This window comes from Copadichromis virginalis, linkage group LG22 (genome assembly GCF_057382275.1).
Source record: "Copadichromis virginalis isolate Kocher_CV1m ecotype Utaka linkage group LG22, C_Virginalis_male_GT1.1, whole genome shotgun sequence".
NCBI lineage: Eukaryota > Metazoa > Chordata > Actinopteri > Cichliformes > Cichlidae > Copadichromis > Copadichromis virginalis.
This window is the reverse complement of record NC_140638.1, coordinates 32,297,450-32,318,643: the sequence shown is the minus strand read 5'-3', so window position 1 is coordinate 32,318,643 and position 21,194 is coordinate 32,297,450. Positions and strand designations below refer to the sequence as shown.

At 42.8% G+C, this 21,194-nt stretch overlaps 1 protein-coding gene across 2 annotated transcripts; it reads left to right on the top strand.

The window, feature by feature from the left end:
* The first annotated feature begins 312 nt into the window (after positions 1–312).
* On the top strand, positions 313–20,833 carry lpcat1 (lysophosphatidylcholine acyltransferase 1). Of its 2 annotated transcripts, XR_014917573.1 has the most exons (15): positions 313–574; positions 6,289–6,428; positions 8,002–8,216; positions 8,480–8,592; positions 8,725–8,785; positions 12,812–12,870; positions 13,971–14,005; positions 14,395–14,449; positions 14,566–14,648; positions 14,721–14,846; positions 15,220–15,373; positions 17,694–17,792; positions 18,337–18,475; positions 18,998–19,208; positions 19,814–20,833. XR_014917573.1 is itself a non-coding variant. In XM_085446353.1 (14 exons), exons 1-14 carry the CDS (start codon positions 488–490, stop codon positions 19,129–19,131), a joined length of 1,500 nt encoding a protein of 499 aa, XP_085302479.1. In that variant the 5' UTR covers positions 313–487; the 3' UTR covers positions 19,132–20,833. The 2 variants fall into 2 exon arrangements, 1 of the variants encoding a protein (XP_085302479.1); XM_085446353.1 differs by having other exon boundaries at positions 18,998–20,833.
* The last annotated feature ends 361 nt before the right edge of the window (positions 20,834–21,194 follow it).

The window sequence follows — 21,194 nt, the reverse complement described above, 5'->3', positions numbered from 1 at the left end:
ATAGATGACCGATTATAAGAAGGCAGATGTGTCAAATTTGATTGCCCTGCACTGTCGTTGCTTTCAAAGTAAAAGCTTCAACACGATGGTTTAAATAACAAGCTCGATGTGAGCTTCCAGCTTAAAAGACTAAAAAAAAAAGCAATGATTTTTTTCATGTGCGGTAAATAGCATGGTGTTCACCTCAGTTCGGTTTTATGAATTTTTTTTGTTCACTTTAGCGTCATTACAATGAGGAGGAATTGCGTTCGTTTTATTTTGAAACCCACAACGGGAACACAAACACAGTCGCTTCTTCCGGTTTCATCTAGCTGGCTTGATCTGAAGCATGAGGTGAGCGGCACACCTCTCCACCCAGTCAGCATCATCGGTGTCCGTGACAGACTGAGGGGGAAGACTTCTCCAGCAGAATAAAATCAGCGAAAGAGTAACAGGACACACTGAGGCACCATTTTTCTTTTATTATTTGCGGGTTAGGTCGTTCACCATGAAGCCTTCAAACAGTCGCCCTTCAGGAGGGGGTAAAAACCCCTTCGTGCACGAGCTCAAATTGACCATGACAGAAAAAATAAAGGTAAGACAGTAAAGATAATAACAAGTTATAAACTGTGTTTGTCTAAGATGATGTTAGATAGACATATTCCTCCGTCCTCCGACCACAATGTGCTGCTTGTTTAGTGACTTTCCTACTTTCCTAAACTTTACCGACGCTTTAATGACGCTGTTTTTTCATGACTCTTATTCGTTAATGTTGACTGGAATAAAAACGGACGAGGAAAACACAGAACACCGATAGGGTTTCAATAACCGACAGCAGTGTTATAATGCTGTGTGGCTGTCTAGGAAAAAAGTTGTTTCCTGGTTCAGGTCCGACACTCAGCTGAAATGACGACAAACAGGTTAAAAGGACAAAAACCGTGCGGTGACAAATCTAGTTTCTGTGCCCCTTTTTAAAAAGCAAAAGTTGTGTCATAGCGGATTTAAAAACATGCTGTGAATTCATTCAGTGTTGAGGAAAATCATGCAAGAGTAAGAGCTCCTTTTTTGTCTTTTTTAAAAAAAAACGTTTGAATGAACTCTATTTTCTCAGAGATAAACAGCAGCACCTGTTCAGTCTTACCCACACAGCAGCACCTGCCATGCAGACCCATTTCCTGCATTGTTGGTGTTATCTGAAGCTTTGTGGGTTCATTGTGGAGTCAGCCACTTTCCTCACATTTTCCTGGATGGGTGTGTAAAGCCAGTCTTGAATCTTAATTGACCGTCTTTTGCATATCAGACATTTGCATTGTTTGTTTATTTAATGTTTTGTTTAATGACAGGCCTATTGTGGATGGGAAGACCTTGCAAGACCGAAACCCTGTGCACTATCATATTGACCTGATTAGCTGGCACAGTGACACATGCTAATCAGCCCAACATACACTTCACTTCTGTTAGGCCACAGTTCTGCATTTCCAGCTGCTTCCTTTCACTGAGTGCACACACAGTTGGGCTGTGTTTACGCTTGAGTTTTAGCCGACGGCTAAACAAGCTGACAGCTAAACAAGTTTAATGTGTACTCAGATAGTCCTCATTAGGCTGCCGGAGTGGTGAAAGCCTGCACAGCAGTAAGAAAAGCAAAGATGGGAAAAGTACAGTTTAAATAAGGCATGTGCTCTAAAGCATGGAAATGTAGAAAAGACAGGACAGCTGTGGCTTCATTCCTGCATCAGTTGGCTCGCTGCTGGAGGAGAGCAGTATGGCTGAAATGATTCCTCATTAATCAAGCGGTTCAGCAGATTTTCTGACTTAAGTGATTTAGGGTCTGCTGACAGCATGCCATTGTCCTAAACACAAGTTACTGATCAACTGAAAATCATCTTATCTAGTTAAAGGTTTATGTGAAAACATGAAGAGAGCCCTGATCGACCCCCTCAGGTTACCTCTCCCATAGCTCCAGGGCCCAGAGGTGTCTGCTTTCATGCTCAACGAAACATACAACGGTCTGAAAATTGGTTCACTGCTGCCTAACCATTAACAAATCCACCGAGATAAGATGACTGAAAAAAAAAAGGCCCGTGTGTGTTTATTATCAACCACTTGACATTGGCTTGCTGAAAGCTTTTAACTCCACCGGCCCCTCTTATTAGTGCCTGAGTGTGTCAGTTTTTCAGTCGGCGTGTGCTTTAAGTTGGAAGCGTGTCTGTGCCATATGACCGCAGCAGGTCATCGAAGGTAAACTTGACCATGTGTGTGTCTGTGTCTGGTTCACACCTCCTGCTGCTCTGCTTCCAGAGGGACGCTTTTCCACTTGCAGAACCTGTGAAGGGTTTATACGCTCGTGTAAACAAATACACGTTTTGCCTGAAGGAAAACGAGGAAAGCGACAAAACGCAACTTCCTCAGTGCTTTTGTTTCTAGAGATATGGCTGCATGGTTGCTTAATGCTTATGAATCTGTTTGCTATAGGCAGTAGATTGGTGCTGCTCTTCCTGGAATGTCTTTTCTAACTTCCCAGCAAACATGATCACAGCACCGTAAACCAACCAGGTCAGCAAATGAAGCTCATTCCAGCTGAGTTACGCATTACTGAATGGCCAACAGCTGCCAGCTCTCAAGCTCACAAACAAAATGCCTGTGACATTAAACAGAGCTGCGATGTCCGGCGAATGGATGGGGATTAATACCAGACACGGCTTTAACAGTGCGTGTGTGTATAAAGTTGTGTTTCTTTTGGCTTTGATCTGCTACTGCCTGGCTTCAGTTCCTGCTGCACAGGCAGCCGAAATATGACAAATGGTAGGACAGGTTAAGTGCTTCCTGGGTACGCATTCACTGCCTCAATGAAAACAATTAGCCAAGAGCAATTACCTTCCTAACGGGTTAAAACTGTAGTGAGCCACAATACACAGGGGAGCAATGTATCTTGGGAAAATGGTTTGTCAGCGGAAGTGTTAAAATATTTTAGTGGATTTAGATCCGTTGTAATCGTCATCAAGTTTACCATTTATATGAGGATTATTTTTTCTGAAATAGGTGGTTTGTTGAACCTCTAAAAATTGAAACACCCATCATGATATCCCAGTATCAGTCACTCTTATGGCCTCAATCACACAGGCCCAGAGGCCGAGCCCTGAGACTGCATATTCCCCTCAAGTGGTGTCTTGGGGTTTCTGGCTATTGTGTGAAGTTGGTCACAAAGAGGGTGCTAGACCAAAAACTTGCTTGTGATTGATTTAGGGACTATCAGATTGCTGCAGATGCCACTAGTCTGCAGATACTTGCTAACAACCACTAGTAGTGAAACTTTTAAAAGTGTGACGCTGTGAGATGCAGACAAAATGTGCACATCTGCAGCTCTGCATGTCAATTCATGCAGCACAACCTGTAGAACATGGTCTCAAAATAATTTTTAATATTTCTTTGTACAAAGGGGAGCCAATAACTACAAATTCTGTGTTTTCACCTACAAATGACACGTTTTGCCACATGTCAAGCAGAAATAAATATTGTAGCTGTGCATCTATAGAGCCAGAGGTCGAGGGACTTTAGGTCAGAAATAATAAAACAGTTCAATCTTGATGGCAGTGGTCTCTACCGGGATGACATTTCCCCGATCTATAGGGCATAAGAGGTCACTGCAGGGCATAAGAGGTCACTGACTGGTTCAATGAATATGGAAATGACATGAATCATGTGCTATAGCCTTCACATTCACCAGATCTTAACCTAAGTGAACACCTATGGGAGAATACTGTTCCATCACATCGAGCTAACTTTCTGCTGCCTGGCCAGACCCCTGTGTGTTTTTTGTTTTTTTTTGTCACATTTAAGGTACGTGCCAGATGTTTTGCTTTGTCTTTATATGTGTAGAAAGTGAAAGTAGTGAGAAGTAAGAGACTGAGTCACTACATTCCTTAAATGTCTCCTGAAAGTGTTAACGCAACTATACATAGCGCCTTGAGGCGACTTTTGTTGTGATTTGGCGCTATATAAATAAAATTGAATTGAATTGAATGTACACGTATGCGTGTCAAGACTGTAGATTCCTAGAATCTCTTTAGCATTAGGTACAACAGAGCAACCTCATCAGTTACTATGACATGACAAAGAAATTCAGTGACTGCTTTAATCTGAGTTGTTTATACATTTTTTAGTGGGTGAAGGATTAAAACGTTCAATATTGAACAAATTGTGCGTCAATGTACAATAAGAAAAAAAATCTACATCTGTTGATCTGTAGTCACTTTTATTCTGTGTGCTGTAAGTGAGCTCAGTGCTCTTGAAGTGCATTTCTACTGCAAATTTCAAATCTTTAGTCAAGGATCAGCCGGCGTTCTCCTAAAACACTGGAAATTGCACCCCTCTGCCCCGCCCCTGCGTTTTCTTATGCCACCTCTTGAGAAAATGTCAGCAGATCCTCCCAGATGGACTTGTTAAGCTCTGATGGTGACGCACAAGCTCGGATGGGTGGAGAGAGGCGTTCGAGCATTATAAATCACCCCCATTGCTGTTTATTTATTAATGCAGCCCTGAAGAGTGCACCTGGGTTCCTGCAGATAGACAACTACACAGGGAAGAAGAGAAAGATGGAGCAGGAGGGGAGGGGGAGGTTACATATGACTCCCTTGAGGGGTGACAAAAAACACACCAGTGCAAAGTAGGAGGAAAACTATAAAAGGAAGAACAGCAAGATAAATGAAGGTACAGCTGAGCGACTTGGAATAGAGAGTGAGAGACTGATGGATGGATACGCGAGAAGCATGATTGTAGATCACTGTAAGGCAGGCTTGGAGCTCAATGAGAGGGGGAGCGCAATAAATGTGTAGAATGAAGGGATCAAATAGAGGTCATACGAGCAAAACGAAGGAGCTTTTAAATGTTACACAGTTTGAATTTGCCCTTGAGGCCGTGACTTTGCCAAATCTTTGTCATTACACAGTAAGAGAAGTCATGACAGGTCAGTCAACTCAATTTATATCCTTATCATCCTGTAGTTTTATCCTTTTTACCTTCGTATTTATGTAAAATTATTGCGAACTAAACCCAACACATGTGAACTTTTGTTGGCTAAACCCAATGAGAGTCATCCATTCACCACGAGTGACCTTTACTAAACAGAAACACTAACAGAATCCTTTATGGTCATAACATTAGGCAATAGAAGTAGCAACTGTCAGATCTGAGGCTTATTTAAGGTAATTCATGAGTAATCCCAGAGATTTGATGTGTAGTCATGAACTCTGGTGAACAAACAGAATTTTCACGGGTTTTGTCAGAAAAAGGATGTGCGGCACAACCTTTCCAGGAGTGGACATCCCACCGCATTCAAAGACCAGACTGTTGAGTGCTCAGGCTACAGGCCTCAGTTAGCATGTTAAAAAACAAACATGTCAGCACATCTCAGGTTTGTAAAGATGCAACTGGACAAACCACAAGACTTCTGGAACCTTGTCCTTGTACAGATGAGACCAACTGGTTTAGATCAAACACAGCATATCAGCACACCTAATACCTCACACCAGCTGAGAGGGGTGATTTAAAGCACACGATCTAGACACATTTGTCATCATTGAGTCGACCATGAAGTCTCCTGTATACCGAATGATTCTTCAGTCTTCACTGCAAGTAGAAGATGGCTTTAGTCAGCATGGTTCAATCGGTTGATTTGGGGACTGCTGTTCTTTAAAGCTTTGATATTAGCGATGTTGGAGTTGAGGTTTTTTGTAGGAACAAAGATGTAATAAGCAAACGCTGGATCTGACTGAGAACCTGAGGATGCCGTGTATACTCATTCAGTAGCAAATTGCGAGTCACGGGCTTGCCACACCCAAAAACACACAAATAATGGGATCTTTTACATAGAGTCTGGTTTCAAACGACACCAGCAGTAGAAAGGGCTGTGTGTGAATAAGAGTATATTTTAGGATGATTTGCTGTTAATATATTGACATAAACGTTGTTTAGATGCAAACACAATTAAGCCTATATCCTCCCTTTATTCTTGCTTTAGGTAATCGGCGTTGATAGTGCAAACCGCTGATGTGTGTTGGGCCTTTAAAGCGCGATTAGACAAGCACAGTTAGTGTTAATTATGTGGTTTTGTGTTCTGCTAAAGGCACAGATGGAGTGTTGACACTGTAAAATGTAATAGCATGTTTCTCAGCTGTATAGGAATGTATGCTATGCTAATTATTGTTTTTTTGACAGTTGGCTAAAACACAGCAGGGATGTTACAGTAAACAGCAGGTTGTTGAAGTGCAGCAGAAGTGTGACTGTTTGTGTCTGTGTGTTTTGTCCCTGCAGATAGGACTCATGTCAGTTACAGTTTTTCCGGTGCGGCTGCTGCTGGTCTCTTTCCTCATGCTGCTGGCGTGGCCCTTCGCCTTCACGGCTTCTCTGGGACGTTCGGAGTTTGCGATCGAGCCTCAGTCGTGGTGGAGGAGGTGGGTTTGTGTGAAAGCACCCATGTGCTACTAAGACTTATGGGATTAGACAGAAATGTGTGAAAATCTCAGCATCCTGTAAATTGTATTGCAATATATAATTATAAATTGAGATGCTGACTGTTGCCCACTGTCTGCTCAGTATAACATCAGCATGCTGGTATGCTTTTATACAAATGTTAGTTGTGTGAATAATTAGAGTGCAGCACTCTGTCATTTTTACAGGTTCTTCGTTACTGACAACCTCTAAAAAATAAAATATTGAGCCCATTGTTGTATTTAAAACACAGAAAACACAACATTAGTGAAAAAGACTGCGGATTAATAAAAATTGTTGCTAAAAACATGAACAGATTTAGCCACTCACTCACATTCTGAAGATAAATATGTCTATAGCAGGGGTCTGATGATGAGTGTCATATCAACCATTGCATTAGCAATAAATTTAATAACGCTCTATATCAACAGTTACACACTATACAGAACAACTTTATAGAATTATATTTGTTCGCAGGTGTTGGCAAATCAGCTATTTTGGAAAAAAAACCCCAAACAAACACTTTTTATCAATAACAAGAACACCAACAGCAAAGGAACTATACAACAGAAAACGCAATGCTATTTATGGTCTCCTCACAACACTGATAAGAAAAATAAACTGGGCCAACACGGCATGTTTGTTAATACAGAGACACACATGTTAATGTGATCTCTGGTCTCCCACTCAGAGACACAGGTCTCCGAGTGTCCAGCATTCAGAGGCTACCTGAGGACACTCGTGTGGAGCCAAATACTGTCAATAAGGCCTCTGCAGTGTTCTTAAGACAGTAAAACTTGTCAGGTAGTGACGTCCAGCAGGTGAGAATGAAAGCTCTGTGAACACGCACAGCTGTGGATTTCTGGTTTGATCAGAAAAGAAAACATTGGTCCAAACACCTGAAAGTCTTCGAATGTATCCATGTATTTCCGTGGTGTAGGGCTGTTCGATATAACGATATATATCAGATGAGGATATAAAAACATCTATCGTTTCGTTTTACGCTATCGTTTGTTTCGTGGTGTCGCAAAATAAACTGTTTACGGCAATATTTTTTTTTCATCGTTTTGATGGTCACTGTAGTGGCTATATTCATTTCTTAAAGTTCTCTCTTTCTCTTATATTTTTTAATATAACCACACTATGGACGGACAAGCGACTGTTTTTATGCGTTGTGGTTAGCAACAACGACGGTAACAGCATCGCGCGTCCGCTTGTTTATGTTCCACATAGACCTTTCACAATAAAACTCAAGATCATGTGAATCACGTGAAAGAGCAGATTATTTACGGATGAGAAGTAAAAAAAAGAGCTGCCAGGTGCTAAAACATAAACCTTAGAGTCAAACGTTAGAACAGGCTTTTCACGTCGTGTAATAAATGCTCACAAAGAAAACGGCGGCCGTTACAACTTATGTCTAAAAATGTATAGTTTCATGCATTGGGTGAAGTGTCGGGAAGTGTAAATTTCAACATCGCTTGAAAACTCTGCCAGCTAGCAACGTCCCTCTGCAGCTGTCTGTGTGTCCTTCGTCAGGTTTATAGACCTGTGTCTAAGAGCGATCATGCGAGCCATGTGGTTTTGCGGAGGTTTCCACTGGATCAAAGTGAAGGGACAACGGGTAGAACCCTCTGAAGCGCCCATCCTCACTGTGGCACCACATTCTTCTTACTTTGATGCCATCCCAGTCACTATGACCATGTGCTCCATAGTCACCAAACTGGAAAGCAGGAGCATCCCAGTCTGGGGCAGTAAGTGCACATTTACTGAAATTCCTATAATAATGTACAGCATATGCACAATGTAACAGAATGCATTCAGACAGGTAACTAAATAGATTTAGCTGAGCTATAGATGCCTCCAGATTTTCTTTCTTTCTTTCTTTCTGTGTGACAAAGACTGTGCATTCTGTTAAGTCAACTCTCCATCAGTTTTCTTTTATTCAGTGTTTTGAACATTAATTCACTTGTTGTGGCTTACTTCCAAAATCCACTTCTTCATCATCCTCTCCCAGCTTTGATCAGCTACATCAGGCCAGTGTTCGTGTTTCGGTCAGACCAAGACTCGAGACGAAAAACTGTCGAGGAAATCAGGCGGAGAGCGTGCTCTGGAGGGAAGTGGCCTCAGGTAAACTACATGCATATACGCATAAGGGCACAGAGATCTGATCTCAGCTGACACCCGGGAATTTAAAGGTGATAAATTAAAAGCGAGAGCAAATTCAAACAAGAAATGAAGAGCGATTTGTGTCTGTTGCAGATCATGATATTCCCGGAGGGGACCTGCACCAACAGGTCGGGTCTAATCTTATTCAAGGCTGGTATGTATTCAGTCCACTTCCTGCTTTGGCCTGACTGTAAAGATAGTCTTTTGTGTGTTTATTCTTACTGGTTCTCAATAAAACTGCTCTGAACTCGTCATGCATGCAAACTACCTTGATAAAATCTCATTCATTTCCATCTAGACCCACCATCAAGTCAGAAATTTTCACTCGATGGTAAAAGGCTCACTATTGCACTGTAAATGAACCACGGCAGACCCGTTCATGTTTGCTTGCATTTTAGCATCTATGTTTATTTCCACAGTTGTTGGTGCTGTAACACTGCAGTGTTAGGCTGCGGCTTTCCAGCCACCAGCCTAACACACACCAGTAACAACAACCAGACTTTTAAGCCAGTGAGGCGTGATTGCGGATGCCGCTCAGGTGTGTCCGCCTTCCCTGTAGCAGCACTGCAGACCACGCCCCGCTACATACCCGCATCGCCCAACTGAGGCCGGGGAGCCATCTGGTCGAATCAGCCCTGACTGTCGGCACCCCTGGTCCAGCTACCGGGAGGTGTCCATTCAGGTGACCACCCACATATCCAGTGGGGCTGGTGACGAGGTGGGTCTGGGGACCAGCAGCTTGGCGGGCGGCTGCTGCACAGGATCACACAATGCGCCAGCCTCTGGTGGAAGTGAGGCCGGTCCGGACAGCATGTGGACCTCTGGTTTGGCAGGAGCCTCGCGCGCCTCAATCTCCATCTCCAGCTTGGCAGGCGCCTCAACCTCCATCTCTGGCTGCGCCGATCTCTCACACACCTCGTCCTCCACCTATGGCTGGGCAGGTGCGTGGGCCCGGCGGTTGCTCAGAGGCCCTCCTCTGGGGAGCAGGAACGGGTGTAGGCCCCTGCCTGGCAGCAGCCACTCCCACCCATGGAGTGGGTATGGGCGCGGTGGCTGGCTGCATCCTGCCTGGCCTCACCCTGGTGGTCAGGATGGGTGCCAGAACAGTCTGGACCTCCTCCACTCCCTCGCTATCGGGGAATGCTGGTGGGGGTGGCAGCGGTGCTGGCCAGAACCCGATCAGAGCTGCCAGATTTTCAATCCTCTGCCTCCCACGTTCGATCCGGTCCGGGAGTTCTTCCTGCTGGCAGCGTGACACCGCCGGCTGCAGTTCCGCCATGCCGCCTGCTGGGTTTCGGCACTACTTTAAATGAATCATGGCGGGCACGGCACCACAGACCATACCCCGCCACATACACCATCTTCCCCTTTTGCACAACTTCCAAACAACAGACTAACCGACTAGTTGCAAGCAGCGTAGTCGAGTAAACTCATTTTACCTACAGCCGACTTTGAGCGTAAGTGGGACCGACCGGTGAGACTACATGATTTAATGTGTAAAATTTCAGAAAAGGTTCAGGTAGTTCACTGCGCAGACTATCGTGTAATCACAAAATAGAAAGTTGTCGTTAATTCACAGAAAAATATCTTTTCTTTCTTTTTTTTTTTTAAAAGTAAACATTAAAATGCAGCACGGTGGCACGGTGGTTAGCACTGTTGCCGCACAGCAAGAAGGTCCTGAGTTCAATTCCAACATCAGGCCGGGGTCTTTCTGTGTGGAGTTTGCATGTTCTCCCCGTGTTTGCGTGGGTTACCTCCGGGTACTCCGGCTTCCTCCCACCGTCCAAAGACATGCAGCTTGTGGGGATAGGTTAATTGGAAACTCTAAATTGCCACTAGGTGTGAATGTGCGAGTGAATGTGAGTGCGAATGGTTGTCTGTCCCTGTGTGTTGGCCCTGCGACAGACTGGCGACCTGTCCAGGGTGTACCCCGCCTCTCGCCCTATGACAGCTGGGATAGGCTCCAGCGCCCCCCGCGACCCTGAAAAGGCTAAGCGGAAGCGAATGGATGGATGGATGGACTTTAGTAGATAAAAAAAAAAACAAAAAAAAACACCCCAAATAGTTGCTAAAATCCAATGTTTGGTTGGTTTTTTTGGGGGTTTTTTTTAACATGTAATTGTTTATCTATTAGTTCATTGCTCATGTTGTAGTACGGATGGCACTGGGGGGTGGAGGTGATAATACAGCTAAGTTCAAAACCTATGTGCTCCTTCACATTTTCTAAAGCTGTCTAGTGGACTAGATTGGATTCTGGCCCCCGCACCTTATGTTTTACTTTTCTAAAAGGATCAAACAAATACATGAATAACTTCATTTATCCCATTAAAACATTTGTGACAATTAGGTTCATTGTTGCCTTTGTTGCCTGACGACTGTTTGGTTATAGTTCTCAGTAGTGGGTGTGTCTGTTAATGGAGACACTTGGTCTGTTTGCTTTGTTCAGTATACATTTCACGTAGTGTGCGTGGACTTGTAAACGATTATGTATGAATGAGGCTGACTCCATAGCTGCCAACTGGAGGTGTAGATGTCTGGTTAAATGAATTTCTGTTTTGACACAGTGAGTCTGGAGGTTCGGTGACTTGCTTCAGGACACAGAACTGTTGCACTCATCTCTTTATATTTCTGCTCACATCCCGTGTGTGTGTGTGTGTGTGTGTGTGTGTGTGTGTGTGTGTGTGACGTTGTCAGCCATTGTTCCCTGCCTGCTCTGTCTAATCCCCTTGCTTCCAGTCCATAATTCGGCCATTCGCAGTGAGCCTTGTGGGTCACACTCTGTCCTGCTTTCACTCACTGTGTGAGTGTCTGGTTAGATCATTGTGCGATGTGTTACCGGTCCTCTCTGGATGTGTCTCCTCTTGTTACATCTCATCACTGGCTCCCAGCTCAACAGATAAACTGTGTGTGTGTGTGTGTGTTAATGTGCTTAAGCCACCTGTGTGTGTGAATGCACACTGCAGTTATGTCCTTTTCTCGTTTCAGTCTTTTAATAGAGCGTTTCTTTCCTCATCTGTCTGCCTGTCCTCTTACTATAGTCTCGTCATTATCATTCAGATGCTGCAGATCTCTTTCACTCCTCTTCACGTTCTCACAGTCTCACGAGAAAACCGATTAATTATAACTTTATTCATTTTAAATGCAGGTCTCAGCCACTCATCAGTGTTTGTTGGCGGAGACTCTTTGTTGATTTACACTCTAGTTAATATGCCAGCTCTCCATCAGCCTTTCCATCACTGATATTAAACAACTATTAAAATCCTCCTCGCCCTGCCTCCAGGGCTTGTTATTCAAATACACACTGAGCTAGGTGATTCATGATGCATGCGTCTGGTTTTCTTTTACTTACTTACTGTAATTTTTTTCAGGTTGTTGTGTAGTTAGCTTTATGTGTTTCATTTACAGGGTACAAGGAACTTGTTATATATTAGATATCTCATTTCTATTTCTTTTTTTCTAGCAACATTTTCTTGAATCTTGGAAAAAGAAAACCCGGTTTTAAATCTACACCAGCTGATTATAGGACAGTTTTGATGATTTGGTGACTTTCAGCTTGAGCTACATGTTCACTGTTTTGCTGTGATATAAGCAGCTTCATTCACAGCAGCATCAGGCAGATGTTTTATCCATCAAAACTCTAAAAACCTATTGTATGGTCTGTGGCCAGCATTAAACAGCAGACACACAAAGTTGGTAAACTGAGCCTGATGCTCATGTGTAATATTTGTAACCCTTTGCAATCCATTCATAAGTTACTGAATAGCTTGAGTAGGTCTTTGTCCAGTGATAAATATTGTATGTAGCTTTTATCAGCCTGCCCATCATCAGCAAGATATAATAGAATTCAATGGAAACGCTCTGTCCCTGTTCCCGATGTTATTTTGAGGTTATGATCTTATCACTCACTAAACCAGTTGATGCAGTCCAACTCTATTCTTTTTCTGTACTCATAAAATCTATTTGGAAACCCCCTCCCCATCATTTTCCATCAAATACTGCTAATTTCTCAGTTACTTTGACTCTATAAAAACAAATAAATTTGACGTGTGACATGCCTGACACAAGATAAAGAAGTAGGATTCAAATAAAAGCTTTGAGCTGGGTTTGGGGACAATCGATCACGTTTAGCAAAAATACCAGATTGTTCTCATCACCTTCCTCCTCCTCTTGTCTTCCTCAGGTGCTTTCATCCCAGGACTCCCAGTGCAGCCAGTGATACTACGCTACCCAAACAAACTGGTATACACCATAAATCTTGTCCTCTTCCTTTTGATCCTATTCTGTGGCTCCTCCCATACCTGCAGCTTTAGACGTAGGTCACGTCTATAGTGACTCCACGTACACTGTACACACCCACACTGACACGCCTGTGATGCAGTGAGTTCTTTCCTTCACATTAGTGTGTTCCTCTTGTGTTGAATGAGCTCATGTTGTAGTGGGATGATATTTCATCCTTTGTTTGTCTCTCACGCACACACGCATCGTACATACGTGCGCATGTACACATGCACACAGAGGTGTCATGTCTCTCTCTCAGCACCTCTCCCCGCTCTTTCATTAAACATGCAGCTCCTGTTACCTCATTTTTCTTTTCATTCCCTCGAAAGCCTTTGTCACCGTTTCCCGTGGTGCTCGGTGTACTCACTGCGCTGACGTCTTTGACACCGTGGCACCGCAAGACGGTTAAGTGAGGCAGAGAAGGTGAAAATAAAGGACAGGGTGACTGCTTCTTAGTTTGTTTTTTCTCTGCGCACCACAAGATGTGCTTCCATTCAGTCTCTTTGCATTTGTTAATTTAGTGATGGCCGCCTTCTTTGATGCGAGGTCAAGTCAGGTCATGTTTGGCAGCTCTCACGTTATGAGACTGAGTGTGGAATAGCAGCACGCAGGAAGTGTTGTGGAATTAAGGGGGTTTTATGTTTTGTGGGGGGTTTTTTGGTTTTTTTTATTCTTCTCTCGGTTGGGGGTGAGGGGAGGGTCCACAGCTTTATTTCAGTCGTCCTTCCTTCAGGGGAGCGTCGCTATTGGTTAATGCAATTTTGAATCGCAGCCTACATTGTGTCTGACTTTTAAATGTGATGGCCATGACCCTTGCCTTGAACAATATATTAGACTATTTCCATCTTATAAAATAGAAAGTGAGGTGTTTTGCTTTCACAAAGCAAAGTTGAGGCTTCAAAAACAATATTCTGCAAACCAACAGGTGGTTTTTCTATACAGGCTAGGATCTCTGCTATGTTTCACTGTAATAAGTGTGCCTCACAGTGATTATGGATACATAAAGAGTTTGTGGATTTGTATAAAACTGCTTCATGGGGTGTTTGGTTCTCTCTCCACAGGATACCATTACATGGACGTGGAAAGGTCCCGGAGCGTGAGTGTTTCTTTCTCTCACACACCTTTACAGTCACTGTGGGAATACGCTGGGAATATGTCTGCGAGGCTGTGTGTCCAGGACACTTTTGTTCCATCAGGGAGCGTTAAAAAAAGCACAGCATGCAAAAAAACCACACCAAAAAAGGGACCAGGTGCTGTTTTTTTTTTTTTGTTTTTTTTAGCCGACCAGAGCAGAGAGGTGCATGTGTAACGGGCTGGTTAAAAGCAAACATCGTCGTCTGGTGTGATCGACTCCAGCGCATTCCCAGGGTTACATAGAATATACACAAAACAACAACACACACAGTCTCCCACTCTGTGTTATTAAAGTTACAAGCTGTTTGTTTCCATCAGGGTGTAGATGAAGCTGTTTGTTCTGTCTTCCAGGTTTCACATTTTGTGGCTCACTCTGTGTCAGCCTCATAACTCCATTGAGATTGAGGTGAGCGGTTTCGTATGACAGAAGTCAGCAAACTGACTTATTGCAATTCATTATTATGTTGCCGAGCAGTATGATCAGTGTCACAACAACAAGACTGAGTTGAACTCTCTCTTTAGTACTTGCCTGTTTACAGTCCATCGAACGAGGAGAAAGAAAACCCCGCACTGTTCGCCAGCAACGTCAGAAAGCTCATGGCCAAGTAAGTGTCCGATGATCAACGCACGCTTGCTTTGGATGTTCTTGACTCAAAACTTTTTCTCTGTCCTCGTAGGGCGTTGGACCTGCCGCTCAAAGACCTGTCCTTTGATGACATTGAGATCAGCCTATCGTGCGGCCCTCTGGGCATATATGATTATCGCAGCCTCCTAGAGTTCAACCAGCTAACATGTCGTTTAGGGTAAGTGGTGGGAGACTGGAACGACTAGTTAAACTGCTTGGTTGATGGGTGCTGAGTCAACACTTTGGGAAAAGTGTGTAAACACTGCCACCTATTGGTGGCTGAGCAGAAACACACCAAAACCAAAAGCCAAAATAAAAAACCCCAATGAACTTCAATTTACGAGTATAATTATAACCATGTTGGACCTCCTTTTTTGTTTTTTTGTTTTTTTTTTTTGTTTTTTTTTTCTTCCCCCCTGATTTGTTTTAAAAAAGGCTGAGGAAACTCCACACTTTGTACTGTCTTTTTTTTAGTGTTGTTTCCAGTATGACTTACTCTTATTTAATCTGGCTTCTTTGAGGTTTTTCCTTTTTTTGCTTCGTCCTAACAGACTGAGAGCAGCAACAACAGACAGGGTGCTTGAAGAGCAGGCCAGGAGAGCCAGGAAGCTCCAGGGAGACAAACTGGGTTTGGAGGACTTTGCCCAGTTCCTCAACCTCCCTGTTACAGACACACTTAAAGAAGTTCACAGCTTCTTTGATGAGGTAAACATGAAGGAAGCACAAGATATAGCAAAGGGAAATGTATAAACGTGGATTTAATGTTAAGAAAAGTTGATTAAAAAAATGTTTTTTTAAAAAGATCCAGCAATGCTCAAATAATCACACAAAGTTATAAAATGAGCTTTACAGAAAAATACATAAAAATCTGTTCTTTTGTTTCTTTCTGCAAAATATAAAAATGATAAAATTCTTAAAATTTGTTTCAAATTCACGAAAATCACAATAAAATAAAATAAAGTTCTCATAGCAGAGAATAAAAAAAGGTAAAGTCAATGAATTTTACTTCAGAGTTAATGTGTTTGCAGGGTGAAGGGAAGCGGTGAGGCATTTTGGGCAGGACTGACGGGCCACAGAGGAATGTTTAGGATATGAGGAGAATGTTTGGAAGTTTGGAGGCTTTTGGAAGAAATTGCAAAGTTTTCTTCTCCTGCATTTTTGATAGAAACTAGTTGTAGAGTTTTAGATTTTTGTCATTGAATCTGTTTTTAGTGTTGTGACCATTTAAAATGAGCATAGTTTAAAACCAGATCTGCTGCCTTTAATATTCCACTTTATCGGTAACACAACACAAGCTTTGTGTGGTTTAACTCTGCCTGTATGTATCCTAAAAAGGTAAAAGATACATTTCTAATAGTGAGCCACAGTTGGAACAGTGCTTTTCTTTGTGGCATCCTGATACATAAATCTAATAATAAACAGAGGGTTTTACAAGGTGCTCAAAGGAGCGACAATTTTTCAGAAACTCCTTAAAAAACAAACAAAAAAAAAAAAAAAAACAATTTCATGAGCTGAATCCTTAAATTAAGACTAGATGGTTTTCTCTGTACTGTGTGAACAATCACACAGTTACAGTCTGACGTTAATATGGAGGCATGAACATTAGGCATTGTGATGGTCCACAGGCATCAACAAATAGATGTTTTTCTTGCTAGTTGTGAGCTCAGCAGCTTCATCTGTTTGTAAGAAGCAGCCAACCATAAAGAAGCTAATTTAAAGGAAGGGGAAAGGCAACCGAAACAGTGTTATGTCACAGGCTCAGTATAAGCTAAATAAGGATTATTATGAGCTATGAGTCATCCAAAGCTTCTCTAGTAAAATTCTTCAGGAATAAAAATATGCAGCTGGAAAATTGTAATGAGTCCACTTTAAATTTAAAAATTGGGCGTCTTTGTATGTAGACTGAACTTTGTGTGGCTATCTAGTCCTAAATGCAGTCAAATACCATCATAGCCTCTTTAAAATAATAAAAATAATTTGATATTGATAAAATACTTTAATTGGTTGGGCTTGATAGTTAGCTGGGTAGATTCTGTCTATGTTGACCTCTCAACAAACGTCCATCCATCCATCCACCCATTTTCTTCTGCTTATCCGGGGCCGGGTCACGGGGGGCAGCAGCCCAAACAAAGAAGCCCAGACCCCTCTCTCCCCAGCCACCTCCTCCAGCTTGTCCGGGGGAATATCAAAGCGTTTCCAGGCCAGTTGCGAGATATAATCTCTCCAGCGTGTCCTGGGTCTGCCCCGGGGCCTCCTCGTGGTGGGACGTGCCCGGAACACCTCACCCAGGAGGCGCCCAGGAGGCATCCTTGTCAGATGTCTGAACCACCTCAACTGACTCCTGTCGATGTGGAGGAGCAGCGGCTGAATGGCTGAACTTCTCACCCTATCTCAAAGGGAGAGGCCAGCCACCCTTCGGAGGAAGCCCATTTCCGCCGCTTGTATTCGCGATCTAGTTCTTTCGGTCACTACCCGCAGCTCGTGACCATAGGTGAGGGTAGGGACGCAGATCGACTGGTAAATTGAGAGCTTCGCTTTTATACTCAGCTCTCTCATCACCACAACAGACCGGTGCAGCGTCCGCATCACTGCGGCCACCGCACCAATACGTCTGTCGATCTCCTGCTCCCTTCTCCCGTCACTCGTGAACAAGACCCCGAGATACTTAAACTCCTCCACTTGGGGCAGGAACTCATCCCCGACCCGGAGTGGGCACTTCACCCTTTTCCGGTTGAGGACCATGGCCTCACAACAAACATGTTATATTTAAATAAATTAAATAATTAAAGTGCTTGGGCTAAAAGTGGTCTATGTTTAGTTTGAAACCTTGTCTATATAGGAGCTATGACACTGCCACAAAGTTAAAATCAGGGTTAGTGCTTAGTAGGTGAATATACTAGAGACTTCATATGTACACCACAGTCCTCCATTTCAATCGATAACATGGTCAGATCAATGGATACTTGTGCTGTAAGTGTGGGGCTTATCCTGCTCCTTTTGTTCACCGAGGTGTTTTTGTTCCCAGCATGGAGATGGACAGATAGACGTCAGGCGCTACGTTATCGCTCTGTCGACCGTTCGTCGACCCACAAAGTCCATGGAAACCCTCAAACTGGCCTTTAAGGTAAGTTTTTATACTGCTTACTCCGGTTTAACATACACTGACCAACAGCTGAGCAAGTACACCTTGCTAGTATCAGCTTTCACCCTGAGAGATGCCTTATAGCATAGATTTAACAGGGTGCTGGAACCATTCCACAGACACTTTGGGCCATAGTGACATGATGATGCAGATTTGTGAGCTGAACATCCACAGTGTGACTCTCCTGTTCCACCACATTACAACATGTTTTCTATTGGATTGAGATCTGATGACTGTGGAGGCCATTTGAGTACAGAGAACTCATTGTCAAGTTCAAGAAACCAGTTTGAGATGGTTTGACTGGAAGCTAATCTGAAATTCTCAGATCAGCCTGACTGGACCAGCAGCCACCCTTCTTCCTCATTCTCATGCTGGTTTGATTCCAGCCGGTCCCCTTGACTGTGTCTACAGGCTTAAATGCATGGAGTTGTTGCGCTATGATTAACCTGTGCTCATTAACCAGTTTAACAGGTGTACCAGCGTAGGTTTCCTAGCATTGTGCTAACGCTTCGTGCCGGGTTCGCAGATGTACGAGAGCGAGGAGAGCGGGGAAATCCTGGAGGAGGAGCTAGCTGGCATCTTGGAAATCATGTTAGGAGTGAAGGAAGTGCGACTTTCAAGTGTGTGCTTAACGCTCGGACCCGACACAGGAAAGATCACTTATGGTAAGACCCTGTTTCTGTTTGTAACATGTTTTAAGCATTTTAACACATTGACAGAGATGTCAAATTATTTATAGGACCATTGTACTAATGAGCCCACGTTAGAGATGATTGACAGCATCTGTCAGTGTGTCCCCCACTTCGTCTGTGCTGTCACCGTCACATTTGATTTCTTCTCGGCTTTACTGAAGAAAATAAATACCATCTGTTAGACGAGATTTTACATCCACCATCTGCCTTTTCTAGAAACTGTCAAAGCCTCTGTGAGCATTCTTTTCTTGTCCAATAAAAGAACCTTTTTATTTTTACCATAAAACAACCCATCTGCACAAAATAGCCACTTTCAGTCCGATCTCTAATGATCTAGAATGATCAGAGTAATTATGCTAATGCTGCTAAACAAAAGAGCTAATTACATATGCTGTTTAGATGCCACATATTACATGTTATATTTAAGTTTAGTGTTTTGATTATTAAGAATGTAAAGTTAACATTTGTTTTAATCTCACACTCCATCTCTGCCAGATGATCTTCTTCATTACATCCAGCAGTTTCCACACTTTGCTCTGGACTGCCTCCACTTTAAAGACCATCCACGGGATTTCTGCACAGGCCGATCTCCGAGCTGCAACGGCCAGAGCCGCAGCAAAGACGACTAACTCACAGACTCAAGCCACTTTTTTACCTTCTCTATCAGACCCCATCAATGCTGTCACAACGGTGCCTTCAAGTGCAGGTAGAGAAAGGGCAAAACTTTTAGGAAGAGTATGAATTCCTGATCCAGATAATGTTTTTATTTTTTTATTTCTTTCTTTGCCTTCCTTTATTTTTAATGCCCACTATAATATTAAGATACATTTTGTGTGCTCCACAAATATTTATATATATATGTTTATAAAGAACAGATTGAAAAAGGAGGATTTTATGTATCCTTATGTATTGGAAGGTTAGCATTGTTGTTATCTCAGGCTAATGGACACTAGCACAATACCTGCTGTCGTGTTGACACTTTGCATCTCGGCCCATATTTATGTGTTTATATTCCCAGATTACTGCCATTAAAGTTTCACGCGTCACCATTTACCATTTACCAGCATATTGCAGTACATTTGCATAACCATTTGCATTACAATGTCCAGACTGTGTTGCTTACTGTACAAGTACCTTTGAGGGTGTTACTGCATCTCACCACACATTCAACAACAAGCTTGTTCATTTAGGTGTCTGCTTTATGCAAAGTCAGAGATAACAGCTGTGGTTTCTGAGCTGTAGCACCAGCATCGTTCTCCTCCTCCTCCTCCTCGTTGGGCCTCACCACTGGGGTTTTTGTGCTGTGTTTAGATTGCAGGGGCCTCTTCAGTGATTCTCTCCCCAGCAGAAATAACATGGAAACTTCCACAATGCATCGGCTCTTGCCTGCTCTCCTGACAGCAGGATTGGATGCGTTCTACTAGTAAATAGCAGGATTATCTGTTTTTCTTTTTTTCCTCCACAATAAAAAAGTTTTCAGGGTACTCTCGGGTTCAAAAACTGCTCTTAGAGATTAGAATCCAAAAGGTTCCTCATAAGAGAAAAACTATATACAAATTAGAGCATGATTGAAAATACTGACAATTCTCAGCTTTAAATGACATTTCAGATGATTTTTCATGTGGAGTTTTAGTTATTAGTGAAAATCTGGATGAAATGTCTGCATTTACCCAGACTGAAGTTAAAACACTCCCTCAGTGCTTTCACTCCTGATTTTCAAAAGCACGACTAAAGAGGTGCCAGCGTGACAGCTGTCTGATTTCCTGCTCCGAGAGTCTTAATGAATGTGGGCCCAGATGTTAGACTGCTGCCTGCAACTACCTTCATACTTTCGTTTGTGCATGAACCTACAGTTATATGATGAGCAAAACAATTTCTCCACCTCTGCGTTAAACAGTTCATAAAACACTGCAAAGGACGACTGCTCGGTATTTGGATGAACATATCTTTAAAAACTTGATAAATAACATGTCTTCGCTTTCACGCATCTATCTCTCTCTTTTTTTTTTTTCTTTTTTTTTTTTTGGTTTGTTTTTCTGCAGTTTGAAAGTTGATCTGTGATGGTCACATTTCATGCCTTATGCCTAGTTTCCATTATGTTTTAAAATTCAAAGCAGAAATCAAAGTTTTCTGCTTTTTATTTTACAAATACAACCTTCTGTTTTGTCATAGTCACTTACTGTGTGTACCCACTAGGGGGAGCTCTGCTTTTATAGTTGTATCTTAAGATGCTTTGAGTTCTCTAAAACTGCCTGACAGTGTTTGTATGAATCAATGCAGTGGGTCACACTTACCTTAAAGCTATCATCAGTGGATTTTTGTCCATCTTTATCTGTTGTCATGTTCTCTGTGTTTTTCTTTTGATCATTATTAGCGAGTTAATGAAAAGGCAGTTCTGTTCATGCTCATCCTATTGCTTTCGTAAGACCTCTTCTCATCTCGGTCCACGTGGTGGCACTAGCTCCGTATGCTATGTACACCAGAGAGCTCATGCACCACTGCCCACCTGATGGACAGCAAAAACATTACCTCATCCCTTGCTTTCATTCCTTGAGGTAAAAATAGACAGATTAAGTCTGGGCTTTGATGAGAGAAACCTACAGAGGAGGTGTGGAAGCAGGGAGAGAGGGATAGAAACGGAGGAGAGAAACTAAATGGATCGTTCTGCTCCAAATCCAATTCCTAATAGCTG